The 13,540-nt window shown below is 33.2% G+C and overlaps 3 protein-coding genes across 3 annotated transcripts; 1 reads left to right on the top strand and 2 right to left on the bottom strand.

The window, feature by feature from the left end:
• Positions 1-54: 54 nt before the first annotated feature.
• Positions 55-2,112, bottom strand: LOC114349752 (uncharacterized). The gene is made up of 2 exons (XM_028300234.1): positions 1,539-2,112; positions 55-1,448 (listed from the first exon to the last, which is right to left on the bottom strand). Exons 1-2 carry the CDS (start codon positions 1,833-1,835, stop codon positions 546-548), a joined length of 1,200 nt encoding a protein of 399 aa, XP_028156035.1. The 5' UTR covers positions 1,836-2,112; the 3' UTR covers positions 55-545.
• A 1,531-nt stretch (positions 2,113-3,643) lies between these two features.
• LOC114349827 (UPF0585 protein CG18661) lies at positions 3,644-5,328 on the top strand. The gene is made up of 3 exons (XM_028300391.1): positions 3,644-3,696; positions 3,881-3,963; positions 4,052-5,328. The coding sequence occupies exons 1-3, from the start codon at positions 3,661-3,663 to the stop codon at positions 4,689-4,691; spliced, it is 759 nt and encodes a 252-aa protein (XP_028156192.1). The 5' UTR covers positions 3,644-3,660; the 3' UTR covers positions 4,692-5,328.
• A 688-nt stretch (positions 5,329-6,016) lies between these two features.
• On the bottom strand, positions 6,017-12,758 carry LOC114349721 (Phosphatidylinositol glycan anchor biosynthesis class N). Its single transcript, XM_028300193.1, has 14 exons — positions 12,382-12,758; positions 12,009-12,230; positions 10,809-10,931; positions 10,198-10,653; positions 9,982-10,112; positions 9,690-9,889; positions 9,060-9,585; positions 8,809-8,984; positions 8,239-8,426; positions 7,936-8,162; positions 7,560-7,753; positions 7,354-7,455; positions 6,886-7,077; positions 6,017-6,424 (listed from the first exon to the last, which is right to left on the bottom strand). The coding sequence occupies exons 1-14, from the start codon at positions 12,705-12,707 to the stop codon at positions 6,176-6,178; spliced, it is 3,312 nt and encodes a 1,103-aa protein (XP_028155994.1). The 5' UTR covers positions 12,708-12,758; the 3' UTR covers positions 6,017-6,175.
• Between the last annotated feature and the right edge of the window lie 782 nt (positions 12,759-13,540).

Genomic DNA, 13,540 nt, shown 5'->3' with positions numbered 1-13,540 from the left:
TAGAAAATCAATTTCATAGCATATTTCTTTTATTTTTAAGTTTTGATTGTATCCATCATTTTTATCTCAATATTGAATGTGATTAAACTAACAATGTGGATTCAAATACTGATTGAAGCAACCACCAGATCTAAAAATCAAGTATTCCCACCGTGAAATTATCAAAGTCTGTTAAGTTAAGCAGAAATTATATGTTCTGTATATACCTGCTACACATGGTAGGACTATAATAAAATTATTGATATTATGTATTTCAAAGCTGAGCATGTTTTTAAAGAAAGCTTTATTTTAAAAATGATGAAATGAACCTAAAATGTAGGTAGGTTCCTACATTGTATTAAACTTGTGTTTGTAACAAAGGCAGCTACTATAGTGTAAATTTTAATACAATGTACATTTTGCAGAATTCAATAATTGAATGATATTCAATATTTTATTTATATTTTTTATATTACAAAAAATCAATTTAATAATTAGCAACTTTATCAATTTCCCATATTAGTGGTGAAATAAAAGTATTATTAAATTATAAATGTGTTTCCTTTTCATAAATCATTCACTGGGGAGGTCAATGCATTGTCTAAATTAATGTAATTTATATAATTACATAAAAATTGGCGCTTTTCTGAGGCTGTTTTAACTATATTCGTGTCAATGGTAACTCCTTCATCACATATGATCATCTCCTCTTTAATTTCTGGACAACCTTCATGTAGCAATATGAAATTATGTAGGACACATGCAGCACAAACTAATGTGTTCACAACTTCTGGTTTAACAACTTCCATATAATTTAATTTTCTGAATCTTTCTTTGAGCAATTCAAATGCATGTCCAATATAAGAACGAGCTTTCCAGTGGACTTCATTGAATTTCATTTCTTCACTAGTCAATAACTCTTCACTTGAAAATGGAGTCATTAAGTTCTTTCTTAATTTATATTCAGCATCACCTAAGATATGATTTTCAAAATCAATGAAATTTTTTATTTCTTGAGCTAATGAGCTATCTTTAAAAACCTTGTTTTTCTTAGTCCTTCCAATATCACCAATGTGTATGTCTATGAACATTAGAGATTCATCACAAACTGCTTGTAGAAGAACAGTATCTTGTTTGCCTTTAGTGCGGTGCTTTGCTCCCACTTTAAAATGACAAGCATCAATAAACCCTACACAGTTAGGAAACTTATATCTACTGTTAACTTTTATCCTAGTAACATGTTGCTCTTCTATAGATGGCCAGCTAATAAAATTATATCTCTGCTCACAAATTAATAAGGCCATTTTGTGAAAAATATAACTAACTGTTGCTTTTTGAAGACCAAACAAAGTTGCAACTTCATTGAAAGAACAATCACTAGTTAACAACCATAAAAATATATGCACTTTTTTATCCAGTGGCACAACAGTGTTTCTTTCTAAGTTCTCCTTCAGAAAATTGATCAGGGCCTGAAATAAAAATGAGACAGATAAATTATGGGTGATTTATGTACGTAAGTTAGTCAAATTGTTTATAGTCGCCCAAAAGTTCACAAATACCTGAACCGTGGATTTCTTCATTTTAAATCTTGCTAAGTAATCTTCATTATCAAAAGACCGCACAATATTTTCGTAGTATCCATTCACCTTTAGGGAATCAGGACAACTTTCAATTCCACTGTCAACCGCCTGCAGGACTTGTCCGAAATCTTTTTCCAACGCTTCGTTGAATACAATAATATTTTCACTATGTTCAGTAACAACATTGGCAATTGCCACAGTTAGTCTGTTTACTGTAGAAACATGGTCACTGTCGAGAAACATTTGTGTGATAAATTCTTTATCAAAACCATCCATATTATGCGTTTAATTAAATATTACTCCATGGGTAACACAGATGAGAGTATGATGGGTAATGAGTACGAACAAATCTCTTGTAAATACACAAGATTCGTGTGAAAGTGTGCAGGACGCAGGTTCAAATTCAAATCACATTTCACTGTCAGCATCAACAAACAAATCTTATTTTGTTTGTTTATATAATTAATGCTGATTATTGCTAGAAATTGAAAATAATTACAATAAAATTTCATTCAAATCGAATTTGACAATTGACTTCATTGACATTATTTATTTTAACGTTTGTCTGATTGCCGAGAGAATGTAATAACTGTTATACTATGGACCGGGCATACTTATGAAATAAACGTGCTTGGTACATATACAATTTGGGAAATGAACATGGTGGCCGAAAAATTACTTACAGGGTGTTAGGTAAATGGGTATAATATGAGCCGACACTAGCCCATGTTAACATGGGCATATAAATGCTATGGTGAAGTCAGAAAGATATCATAATTATTTTTTTTAATTTTCATACAAAATACATTTTATAAAATCCGATTATATGAAAAATAAAATAATTAAAATGAAGAATACATACAGTGTGAGTCACGTTAAAGTGTACATATGAAAATAGATGAAACTAGACCTATTTTTATCGACAAAAAAGTTGTCAAAAATTTTTTGAGATTTTTTTTTAATTTTTTATGGAATTTTTTTTCTTCCAATTACTTATTGCAAAGAAAACGTAATAACTTTTAAACTAAGCAGTATATCCTGATAAAATAAAAATAGTAATAATGCTAAATAACAGGCGATACTAAAAAAATACATACAATACACAAAAAATGCCAACAAGTAATAAAAAATGATACTTTTTGAAAAAAATATGCTTAAAAATTCGTGTTTTTTTGGTTATTTGATAAATTTCTCCGAAAAATGCCCCTATAATAGGTGGTTTTTATTGTTTTGTATTATTCTCTATTGTATTACCTTTGTAAAACCAAAAATTGCATGTCTCTATCCCTATCACAACATTTGCTATGATCGTTTGAACTAAGCCTCTCCGGGCGCGCCATTCAACGCTTCGTTAACAACGAAACTGAAAATGGCTCTAGATTTGTAATTTTGATAAAGACAAGTTAGATTTCAAGTAAAAACAAAAGATTTCGAAGTAAAATAAACATTTTAGTTAAAATTAAAATTGTCCCTACCTGTAGAGGAGAATAATGTTGTGGTAGGCCTTTGTTCAAATTATCATAGCAAATTTTGTGATAGGGATAGAGACATGCAATTTTTGGTTTTACAAAGGTAATACGATAGAAAATAATACACAACAATAAAAACCACCTGTTATAGGGGCATTTTTTGGAGAAATTTATCAAATAACCAAAAAAACACGAATTTTTAAGCATATTTTTTTCAAAAAGTATCATTTTTTATTACTTGTTGGCATTTTTTGTGTATTGTATGTATTTTTTTAGTATTGCCTGTTATTTAGCATTATTACTATTTTTATTTTATCAGGATATACCGCTTAATTTAAAAGTTATTACGTTTTCTTTACAATAAGTAATTGGAAGAAAAAAAATTCCATAAAAAATTTAAAAAAAATCTCGAAAATTTTTTGACCTCTTTTTTGTCGATAAAAATAAGTCTAGTTTCATCTATTTTCATATGTACACTTTAACGTGACTCACACTGTATGTATCTTACAAAAATTTAATACAAATATTTGTAAGAATTTTTTTTATAAATCTATACTTCCTCTCCACATAATATTCGTATATCCTTGGAGTTGAATGTCAAATTCCCTACCGTGACAGACGGTCAAATAAAAATGAGAGCAAGTGCAATTTTTCGAAGAATCGAAAAAGTGAGTTTTTTATTAAAGGTGCATCAGTTTATTTCATTTGAAACTTTCCGCTATTTTTCATGAATTAAAAAAGCCTATAAATTAAATAATTCATCTTACAACAATTCTTGCACTTCAATAATTGAAGTTTTATTTAGTCTTCGAACCGAATTTACTAATTAATTGAATTGATACTACTCTGTAGGTGTATAATAACATCGTTATGAGTTCTACTAAACTTGTATCGAAAGTTCAAGATTTTGCCTGCTCCTATCAAAGTAATGAGAAGTAAGTTTCTAACCTCTATTGTGTCTTCACACATTAATATTACTTATAATTAAAGTTTAATTAATTCCATAATATATTTTATTTACAGTTACAAAGGAGAAAAATTGATCTATCCCGCTGCCAACAGAAACAAAGAACCTATCCTGCAAGTTCTGAAAAGATTCATATTGTCTGATATTGATAACTTAGAAGATGAGAGTCCATTATTTTTGGAGATAGCATCAGGCTCTGGGCAACATTTGGCTCATTTTGCGCCTAACTTCCCTGGTGTTAAGTTTCAACCAACAGAAGTGGACGAAAACTTATTTGGAAGCATTGCCTATTATGCAAATGAATGCCCTACAAAAAACATACTCCAGCCTGTGTTGGTAGATGTTTGTAATAAATTCTCTTGCTATGGTTTCAATGAGAATAGCATTGACTACATGTACAATGCTAATATGATCCACATAAGTCCATATGAATGTACTATTGGTTTATTTGAAAATGCTGGCATCTATTTGAAGAATGATGCTCTGATGATCACCTACGGGCCTTATAGCAAAGATGGAGTTATAACACCTCAAAGTAATATTGATTTTGATGCCTCATTGAGAGCTAGAGACCCCTCATGGGGTATACGTGATATTACAGCATTAATCAAATTAGCTGAAGAAAATAGTTTATCCCTAATTGACACTATTGAAATGCCTTCTAATAATAAGACCTTGATTTGGAAAAAGAATTAAGTATGATGCACAATAGTATTGAAAATGTATTCAAGGAGTATTTTGAAGTATTAGAATCCTATTTCAAACACCCAGACAATTGTATACTAAATTCTTAGAAAATATGTAAAAAAAATATGCATATTGAAATTCTATACAAAGTTGACAAATAGTTTTAGAATCAATGATTTATGTTGATTTAGTTTTGTTTATATGCACTCTACATTATAGATTAATTAATTAGATTAGATTTCATCAATTTCCAGTATTATAAATCAGTATTGTAATCTCAGTATATCTGTATTGTATTAATTCGCAAATAATTTATGTTTGTGTCTAGTTGTTTTTTTATTAAATATTTAAGGATTTAGATGTATACCAATACCATGACATAAAATTGTAAGTAAAAAGTACTGTATAGAAAATTGTGATACCTACCTACAGGTTTGGCGCCGCAACATTTATCTGATTAGCTTTAGAAACACATTAGTCCTAGATAAAAAAATAATTGATTAGGATTATTTATCAGGACTATTCTGTAGCAAACATACAATTTTAAGTAGTAAAATAATAAGCCCATGACTTAACATTTGATGCGGCGCCTAGCAACACTGCCTAAGTATTCTTTATAAAAGCTTATTAAATGCTATTGCAATTATTTTATTGTTTTATTATGAAACTAAGAACATAAACATGTAGGCCTAGAATGCGCTGCGATAAGCGGTTATCGCGCCATTTTATCGATTTTGCCCATACATTTTGATGTCTATAATCATCGTGGATAAATTACGGCGCGCATCCTAGCCCGAATGGTTCCCTAGACCCGATACTTCGTTATCTCAGTCAGAGACTTGGGTAGGCTCAAAGGCAGGAGTTACGGGGTACGACTTTTAATTAATTGCCCATTGTGACTATCATCAGCACACGATAGGTGTGTGCGAACCGGTTTTTTTTATAGACTTTTCCTAAATTTTATTGACCCAGCTGTGAGAATCGAATCTGCAGGGCAGGGCTAATGAGTAACTCAAGTAGTCCTAAAATACCAATTCTAAATATCTCAGCAAGTTTATGACGAAAGGAATATCTGCCATTCCATTCTATGTTCGGCATCAAAAGTGCGCGAAATGTGCATAATAATGAATGAACCAATCATCAAAAAACATTACCCTCCTTCTAGCACAGTCGGGTATTTAAATACATACCTACCTACATACCCTACCTATTTACAATCATCAAATTATGTATAAGGTGTGGTGTATTATTGGTGCTAGTGTATCATCGTGTCATGGTTGTTGCTTGGCCTATGTGAATAGGCGTTAAGAAAAAAACAGAAATTGATTTGATCCTTTATTTGTTTAATATAGTTAACAAACATTATTTTCATTATATGACTAGTACGATTCTTGTAAAGAATTTTATTAGAGTAATAATAATATTATGTCTTGATTATCAAGTTTAAATACCCACATTACATATTGTGTCTACCTACCCAGAAAGTCAGTGTTTTAAACATATTTCTTCAAACTTTCTCCAAATACTCCTCCAATAAACATTTGCATGCTGATATCGGTCAATATCTTCGCGATTTGATTGATTAATACAATAAATAATGTGATCACTTGGACAATAACAAACTGTGAAATTGAAGTGCCTATATCCAACCAACTTCCGTAGTTCTTGACGTTGTAAAGCAATTGTATTCCCATTATGTTGGAGTAAATCAATACTATGATATGTAAATAACCCGTTGGAGCCTGAAAAGAAAAATATGGTGAGTATTACACAGATTAGAGAAGTAGTTACATATGAATTAGGATGACAAATTAGACAAAAGTAAGCGAACACGAGTGTGCCACGTGCGCCTCCATTTTAAAGCTGTTAGTCGATCCGATCATTGTCTTCCTAAATGTGGCCAGATTAATATGAGAAGTCAGCTTACTAGCCACGTTCAGCCGATCAGTGGCTACTGCATACTTGACAGTCAGAAAATAGGGTCCAGCCGGCTATGAGCTTAATTTGAGTATCGTTAAGCATTCTGCTGAACATCATAGGCCTCCCCCACATCGCATTGTTGGCAGCGGCCTGCATCCAGCTCCTTCCTTTCTTTATCAGGTCCTCGTTCCACCTTGTAGGTGGACGTCACACGCTGCGTTTTCCGGTACGTGGTGGCCTCCACTCTTATTTGATATACTTCATAGGAACTACATCAACCAACCTTTGTTAAATGCTGAACAGCTCTGAACGTGCAAGCTACACACAGGAATGGCGACAACGTCTTCAGAAGTATTAACCCAGTAATAATAAACGGTTTAAATGATGTTATGAAGCATGTCACCCATCTCACTTCAAACGAATTGAGCGACGCGATATTCCCTGTCCCGAAAAATGCTAAAATGATGTATAAGGTCTGAAATATTATTGTTAAGGAAATATTTGTAGCAGATCTACAACTTTGACCTTTTTAAAATAATAAATCGACGAGTTCCGTTTATCCACACACGACAAACAGAGATGTTTAGTCAATATTTTCAAAGATACTTATAGGTATAAAAATTGTGGAATGAAGAANTCTCAATTGGAAACTATATTATGGATAATCAATAAAATACTGAATAATTTAGATTTAAAGCCATCTTCCTTCTTCCAAGGACGTCTTTTTATAGATAACTTTAGTAAAGGATACGAATATAAATGCTCTCCTGAAATCTTGCCTGCTTATGCTTCTTTCAAAAGTTAGCAAATTTTTTGACGAATCTTCATACTCATCGAATTGGTATTCTAGTATCTGTAAAAACCATGTTTTTTTAATTAAATTGTTGTGTTTAATTATGAGATTAAAACTCATTTTGAGTAATACCACTGATGTGGACTGTAGAATACTCTACTTACCCCCATGTTATTTGCGTTTAATAGTTTATGTTCAATAACCATCCAACAAGCTGCATTGAATATTAGAACGACCATAAAAAGTCCTTCATGGGAAACAGAGAGCAGTAGATAAAAGTTTAAAATCGAAGTATATATCGCCACTAGACGGCAAATCAGTCTTTTTGAGAATGCTAGTGGTAATATGAATGAAATAACTGGAACAAAAGAAATGTAATTAGCCATCATATAAATATCTAAGGGAGAAGCAATATTAGTGCCCCAAAGAAATAAAGGGCAATATCTGATTCCATTATGTATATGTCGTATGGAAGAGTCTATGGATATACAGTAAGCATGCTATTGCAAAACTGGTTTAATAATAATAATGTACACTCACCAGAAATAATCCACGCAAACCCTTGATATATTTGCGATACCGGTGTCCCTGTATCAAATCTTATAGATTGGCTATAAATATTTTGTAGTGAAGCAGCTAGTAGCAAAATTTGGATAAAATTTAATACTATAGCTTTCCCTGTTTCTTCATTGCGATGATAAAGGGGGAATAGTACTTTCCAACTGTATAAAATAAGGAATGTTAACCAGACTATGCCTGCACCTATTCTGAAAATAGAAATAGACTATTATGTAAATAAACTGACAGTACAAAGACATAGCTAAATCGATAAATTATACTTACACCAAGTCTATGAAAGTGTCCTTTCCCACTACTGGCATAAAAGAGAAAATACTTAGAAGAATACAGCTAGCAGGCCAGGCCAAAAGTATTTGTTTTGTCAGGTGCTTCCTAGATGAGGAGAGGAAAGGCCATATAGCCATCCCCAGAAGTGGTATACTAAGCATCCATCTATATGAGAATGACAAGCCCTGTAATATATTTTTATATTTTTAGTATCAGTCTTATGATATTACACACTTTATGTGAGAGCTAGACCATGTACCATGAGGGTGGGAGGTGTATTTAAGTTCGTGTTTCGTAATTTTTGGTTGCAATTTTTATAAGCCTAGGCGCAGACTACCGATTTTTAGTTGGCCCATAGTTGGGTCGGGCTGTTGTTGCTGTTGATAAGTATGGAGATGTATGAAAGTGCGCAAATTACACCGATTTGGTATTGGCCGATTCTTCATACAAATTAGAATCGGGCCCAACTATCGGCCAGGCCAATTAAAAGTCGGTGGTCTGCGCCTAGGCTTAGTCAACATTTTTCAATGTATACCTAATTTACTTGTAAATGTAATACATACTTACCAATGCAAATGATCCTAGAGTGTAGCACAAACTTTGTATCCACACAGCATAAATCTCTCTAACACTTTTGAATTGTTTTAGCAGCTGTATCCACAAGCTGAAAGGCCTTAGTGCCCACCTCCATAAGATAATGGGCATCAAAAAATAAATATAATACTGGAATGGTAAACTTTGTACTGGAAATAGAAAATACAGTGTTAGTCACAGACAAAAAAAGTAAATAATCCTTTATGTAGATATTATTTACTCACCAAATACTAAACCAAATGCTATTACACATAGTATAAAATAAAAAGCATTTGAGAGGTGGCTGAAATGTTTCAAGATTTTTCTCTTCTTGTAATGACATATATTTATACTAGAAGATGATTCTGTTTGGTTGTTTATTTTCTGTTCCAATAATGTCTTCACTAAACACATTATCCAACCAACAAACGATAATGTGACTAGCACCAGCAAGGGATTTTGATAATAATTTTGGTAGTACTCTAAGCCAATAAGGCTTAGATCTGATATTTCTTCACTCAAAAGAATGAGTTTCTCATATTCTGCAGGGTCTAAGGCTTCACCCTCAAGCATCCTTTCAGTGAATTCTATGGCTTCATTGTACTTCTCTTTGGTAAACGCCTCAAAAGGCTTATAGAGTGCTGTTAGAGCACTATTTTCTACATCCTGTCGTTTTCTATCATACTGTGAAGCCAGCTGTCTACTATTGCTGTATACAGCTTTAGCCTTATCAGAAAGAGTTATATTTAGTACTTCTGTAGACAATTTACCCTGTAAAGAAAAAAATACATTATTTGCTGCTTATCAATAATTTTAGAATCTAATATTCTGTATCCGCATATCCTATGACTTAATACTTAGTGAATGATTCTTACCACTGAATTAACAGGAACAGGAATTGAAAGTATTGTGGACATGAGTGGTGCTAGGTCAGCTTGATTAATATCAAATCTGTGATTGAGAGACATGCCTAAAGTTTCAGGATCCATCTGCTCACTCTTGACAGGTTGGACCCCAGCACCCCATATCACATATGGCGTTTCAGTTTCATGTTCTAAACCAGCTCCATGGGAACCTGAAATTAGATTAACAAGAAACATTAATTATGGAAAAGAAATAATATTATAATTATGATTGTTGATTAAATCAATATATTGCAATATTTACCCCAGTCAGTCATGCCATGATCAGAAGTCATCAAAAATGTAGTTCTCCCATCATCATTATAAAAATTTGTTACAAGCCTCTCTATATCTTTGATCCCCTCATCTACATGCCTCAAAGTAGTCAAAAAGTTTCTGTAACAAATAGTAAAAATAGATCAATATTTCATTTAAGTATATCATGCTGGATAATTGCTGCTACTATAGACAAAATACTCACTGTGTTTTAGGCTTGTGTGTGTGACCAGAAGTATCAGTGCCCAGTAAATGTAAAAAGAAAACTATCTTTGGTACACGCAACATAGCATTAACAGTAGTATCTAGTTTAGCATTATAAAAGAAATTTTTAACATTGTCGAAGACCCAGGCATCCAAATGAGTTGTGTTTTTATCAGTACTAAAAGACTGATCGTAGGGATCAAACATGCTGACAAAAATGTGGTCATCAACATCTCCTTTCGTGAAGATTTGTACAATATCATATGCACCCCAACACCATGTGTAGGCACTCTGGTTGAACACAGAGTCGAAATCTACAGGATTTTCTTTCCAACCCTTAAGAACAGCTGACGGATCTTCATAGAATCCTGCAATTACAGCCACATGCCCTGGGCGGGATTCTGTAGGCATACGTGTGTTGGATATGCCCCATCTTCCATGGTTGTTTGCCACTGATCTGCAATCAAATAAGAAATCTCAATTTATTGTTTACATACAGTGAAAGTTATGAAAAATAATATTACTTTATTGCGTCATTATAGAATTTATTCATAAATATAGTAAACAGAAACCAAATCCAAGGAGTAATATTAGTTATTTTACTGAACATACCTGAGATAAGGCATTGTAGAATAATTTACAAACGATTCCGCTCTAAGTCCATCAACAATAAAAAGAACAAGCCGGTCAGCAAGGGCTTCATGACGTGGCTGATAAGGAATTACATTCCTTACAATTGGAGACTTGAAATAAATATCAAAAATTGAGAAAAGAAATATGAAGTGGATAACGATTCCTCGGATGAACATATTACAATGGGTAAGTGTTGGTCCAAATTTTAGTGAGAGAAGTGCGGTAATATTTTAGTAAAAACAATTCCGCAGCATTTTATCTCATAAATCACATAGTTTAATTCACAATTTTATAACTCTGACCGAACAAAAATCTGCACTCGGCCAACAACAAACAATCCATCAAATTATACTGTCAAAACTGTCAATGTCAATCTGTAATGTCAACTGTCCATGTCAAGCATGCGGTGCGGTCCAACAAAGGGGGTCTGAAAATTATTTCTTCCTTATTTATGGCAAAACCAAGCGCAGATAGCGCTACAAGCCCGGACTGTACTGCCCCCCTAGACAAAACGCACTTTTTGATCGAATAGAAAATCGAATCCGTCAAAACTCCATACAAAAAAGGGGCCTTTCGACCACTTTTCGACTGGTTTGTGATTATAATTTGCACTTTGTCTAGACCCACTGTTGTCCGTTGCCCGTCAAACTCAACATTGCGTGTGACTTATCTCATTCATAACCTTCCTCTCTCTCTCTCAAGGAGGTTTATCGAGCGTGAGATCTCTTAGAGCGGCAATACACGGACCGCTTGAAGCAGTCAGGGTCGACAGCTTCAAGCTGTCGACTGCACAGTGAACTGCAGAGTTCTATGGACGCTTATACACGAACCACTCGAGCAGTTGCAAGTTGCAACACTTGCAACTGATTCGGGCGGTCGACAGCTTGAAGCTGTCGACCCTGACTGCTTCAAGCGGTCCGTGTATTGCCGGCCTTAAAGTGTGCTCTATGTAAACTCAAGAAAAAGCAGTGAGATTTACCGAATTAATCAAAACTTTATTATTGCACATTGTGTACATATACAAAGGACGTGAACCTAACAACAAGACAGTCCGTTACTTTCCTTTTTGGTAAAATTCAATTCATTCGATTTAAAAAAATATTATTAGTTATTGTCAATATTTAAGTTAATAAACGTAACAAACAATATACTCAATAAGTCATACTATCAGATGTCGTATCTTCGCTACCTTCAGGTAAATTCATACCCGCAGCTAACAAACTGTAAAGTTCTGCCTCTTGCGTTTTTCGTAAACTATTCATTACAACATCACAAGGAATTCGGTCTTCAAGCGATTCTTCTGGAGTAAGTCCAAGTGTTATAAATGCTCTGCGTGTCTGTCCAGCACTCAACCAGCCTCTTTGACCTGGATCAAAGCTTTTTACAACTGCCTCCAAATGCCTGTAACGATTAACGATAAATAATGTTTGGTAATGTAAAATAATCGTTTTTTTTTATTCATATTCTTACATAATTACAATTATTTGGATTTACATTCTTTAGAAACTACAGTAGAGTGATGATGATAATAATACAATGTAAATGAAGTTACCGATTTTCATACAATACAGGTGCAACTCCATGTCCTGCACGAAATAGCATACAGTCGTTTAGTAGTTTTTCTAAATAAAGCATAGGCTTGTTCGAACCTTGTGATATTAACTTGGTAAGAAGAAAACGAACAAGTTCAGGTATGCGGCGCTCTCGCAGGTAGCTTTCAGTTCGAGCTACAGTGGATAGAATCTTTTGCTTACGCTCAGGAATAACAATAGATTCTGATGAATCCTGATCTATCAAGCATTTGCAAACTGAAATAGGTTCATAAACTGGCCCAGGTTCAAAAACGCTGATTTCCTCATCCATCATATTAGTATCCATTGTTGTTGAAGGAGATAATTAAATATTGAGACAATAATACAATTTATTTAAATGTATTTTGCTGAACAAACGAAAAAACAAAACGTTCGCTTAGACTTTGATTGAAACGTAATTGACGTTGAAACTATGTTTTTTTTATATTACGCTATGAAATAAAGAAAAAAAAGGTTTATATTACGAGCAAGAGTTGTTGAGACCCCTATCACAACCCTTAATGAGACCGGTATACAAATACCTACAGGGTACAGGTACAGGGTGGCCCATAAGGGACACTAAAAATGTTTTTTGGATTCCTGACATCTAGATGTACCCGGAAATACCCCATGTATGTTGTATATTCAGCGATTTTTTCAAAATTTTGAAGATTATTGACTTGACCTTGCTTGACCTTCTTAAATTTTTTTTTGCTCAGAAATTATGCATCTTTTTTTTTATTTCTTTTTTGTAGCATAGACCTCATGACATTTACTTTCACCAACTTTCACACATAAAATACCCAGCTTCCTGCTATACTTCCTGCCGTTAAGGCGNTGGTCAGGCTATATGTTGTATATTCAGCGATTTTTTCAAAATTTTGAAGATTATTGACTTGACCTTGCATGACCTTCTTAAATTTTTTTTTGCTCAGAAATTATGCATCTTTTTTTTTATTTCTTTTTTGTAGCATAGACCTCATGACATTTACTTATTGACTAAAAGAAAAAAAAACTTAGGCAAGCTAGCATAGAGGCAAGCTAGTCATCTAAATGAAATGAAAAATGTTTTATGACTTTTAAGTAATTTCAAAAACTTTGCAAGACCCTAAACTTTAGCTTTAATAAAAAAAAATCTAC

Source organism: Ostrinia furnacalis, unplaced genomic scaffold (assembly GCF_004193835.3).
Source record: "Ostrinia furnacalis isolate ACB-3 unplaced genomic scaffold, ASM419383v2 OfSCF0710, whole genome shotgun sequence".
NCBI classification, from domain to species: Eukaryota; Metazoa; Arthropoda; class Insecta; order Lepidoptera; family Crambidae; genus Ostrinia; species Ostrinia furnacalis.
Note: the sequence above shows the minus strand (reverse complement) of the source record. Positions and strands in the feature narration are given on the sequence as shown.

Coding starts and splice junctions, on each gene's coding strand:
- LOC114349721 (XM_028300193.1), bottom strand. CDS start 12,707: ATGGATACTAATATGATGGATGAGGAAATCAGCGTTTTTGAACCTGGG. Junction 12,231..12,381: donor CCTGTATTGTATGAAAATCG/GTAACTTCATTT, acceptor TAATCGTTACAG/GCATTTGGAGGCAGTTGTAA. Junction 9,890..9,981: donor TCATGGCATGACTGACTGGG/GTAAATATTGCA, acceptor ATCTAATTTCAG/GTTCCCATGGAGCTGGTTTA.
- LOC114349752 (XM_028300234.1), bottom strand. CDS start 1,835: ATGGATGGTTTTGATAAAGAATTTATCACACAAATGTTTCTCGACAGT. Junction 1,449..1,538: donor TGAAGAAATCCACGGTTCAG/GTATTTGTGAAC, acceptor TTTTTATTTCAG/GCCCTGATCAATTTTCTGAA.
- LOC114349827 (XM_028300391.1), top strand. CDS start 3,661: ATGAGAGCAAGTGCAATTTTTCGAAGAATCGAAAAA. Junction 3,697..3,880: donor TTTTTCGAAGAATCGAAAAA/GTGAGTTTTTTA, acceptor ACTACTCTGTAG/GTGTATAATAACATCGTTAT. Junction 3,964..4,051: donor TCCTATCAAAGTAATGAGAA/GTAAGTTTCTAA, acceptor TTTTATTTACAG/TTACAAAGGAGAAAAATTGA.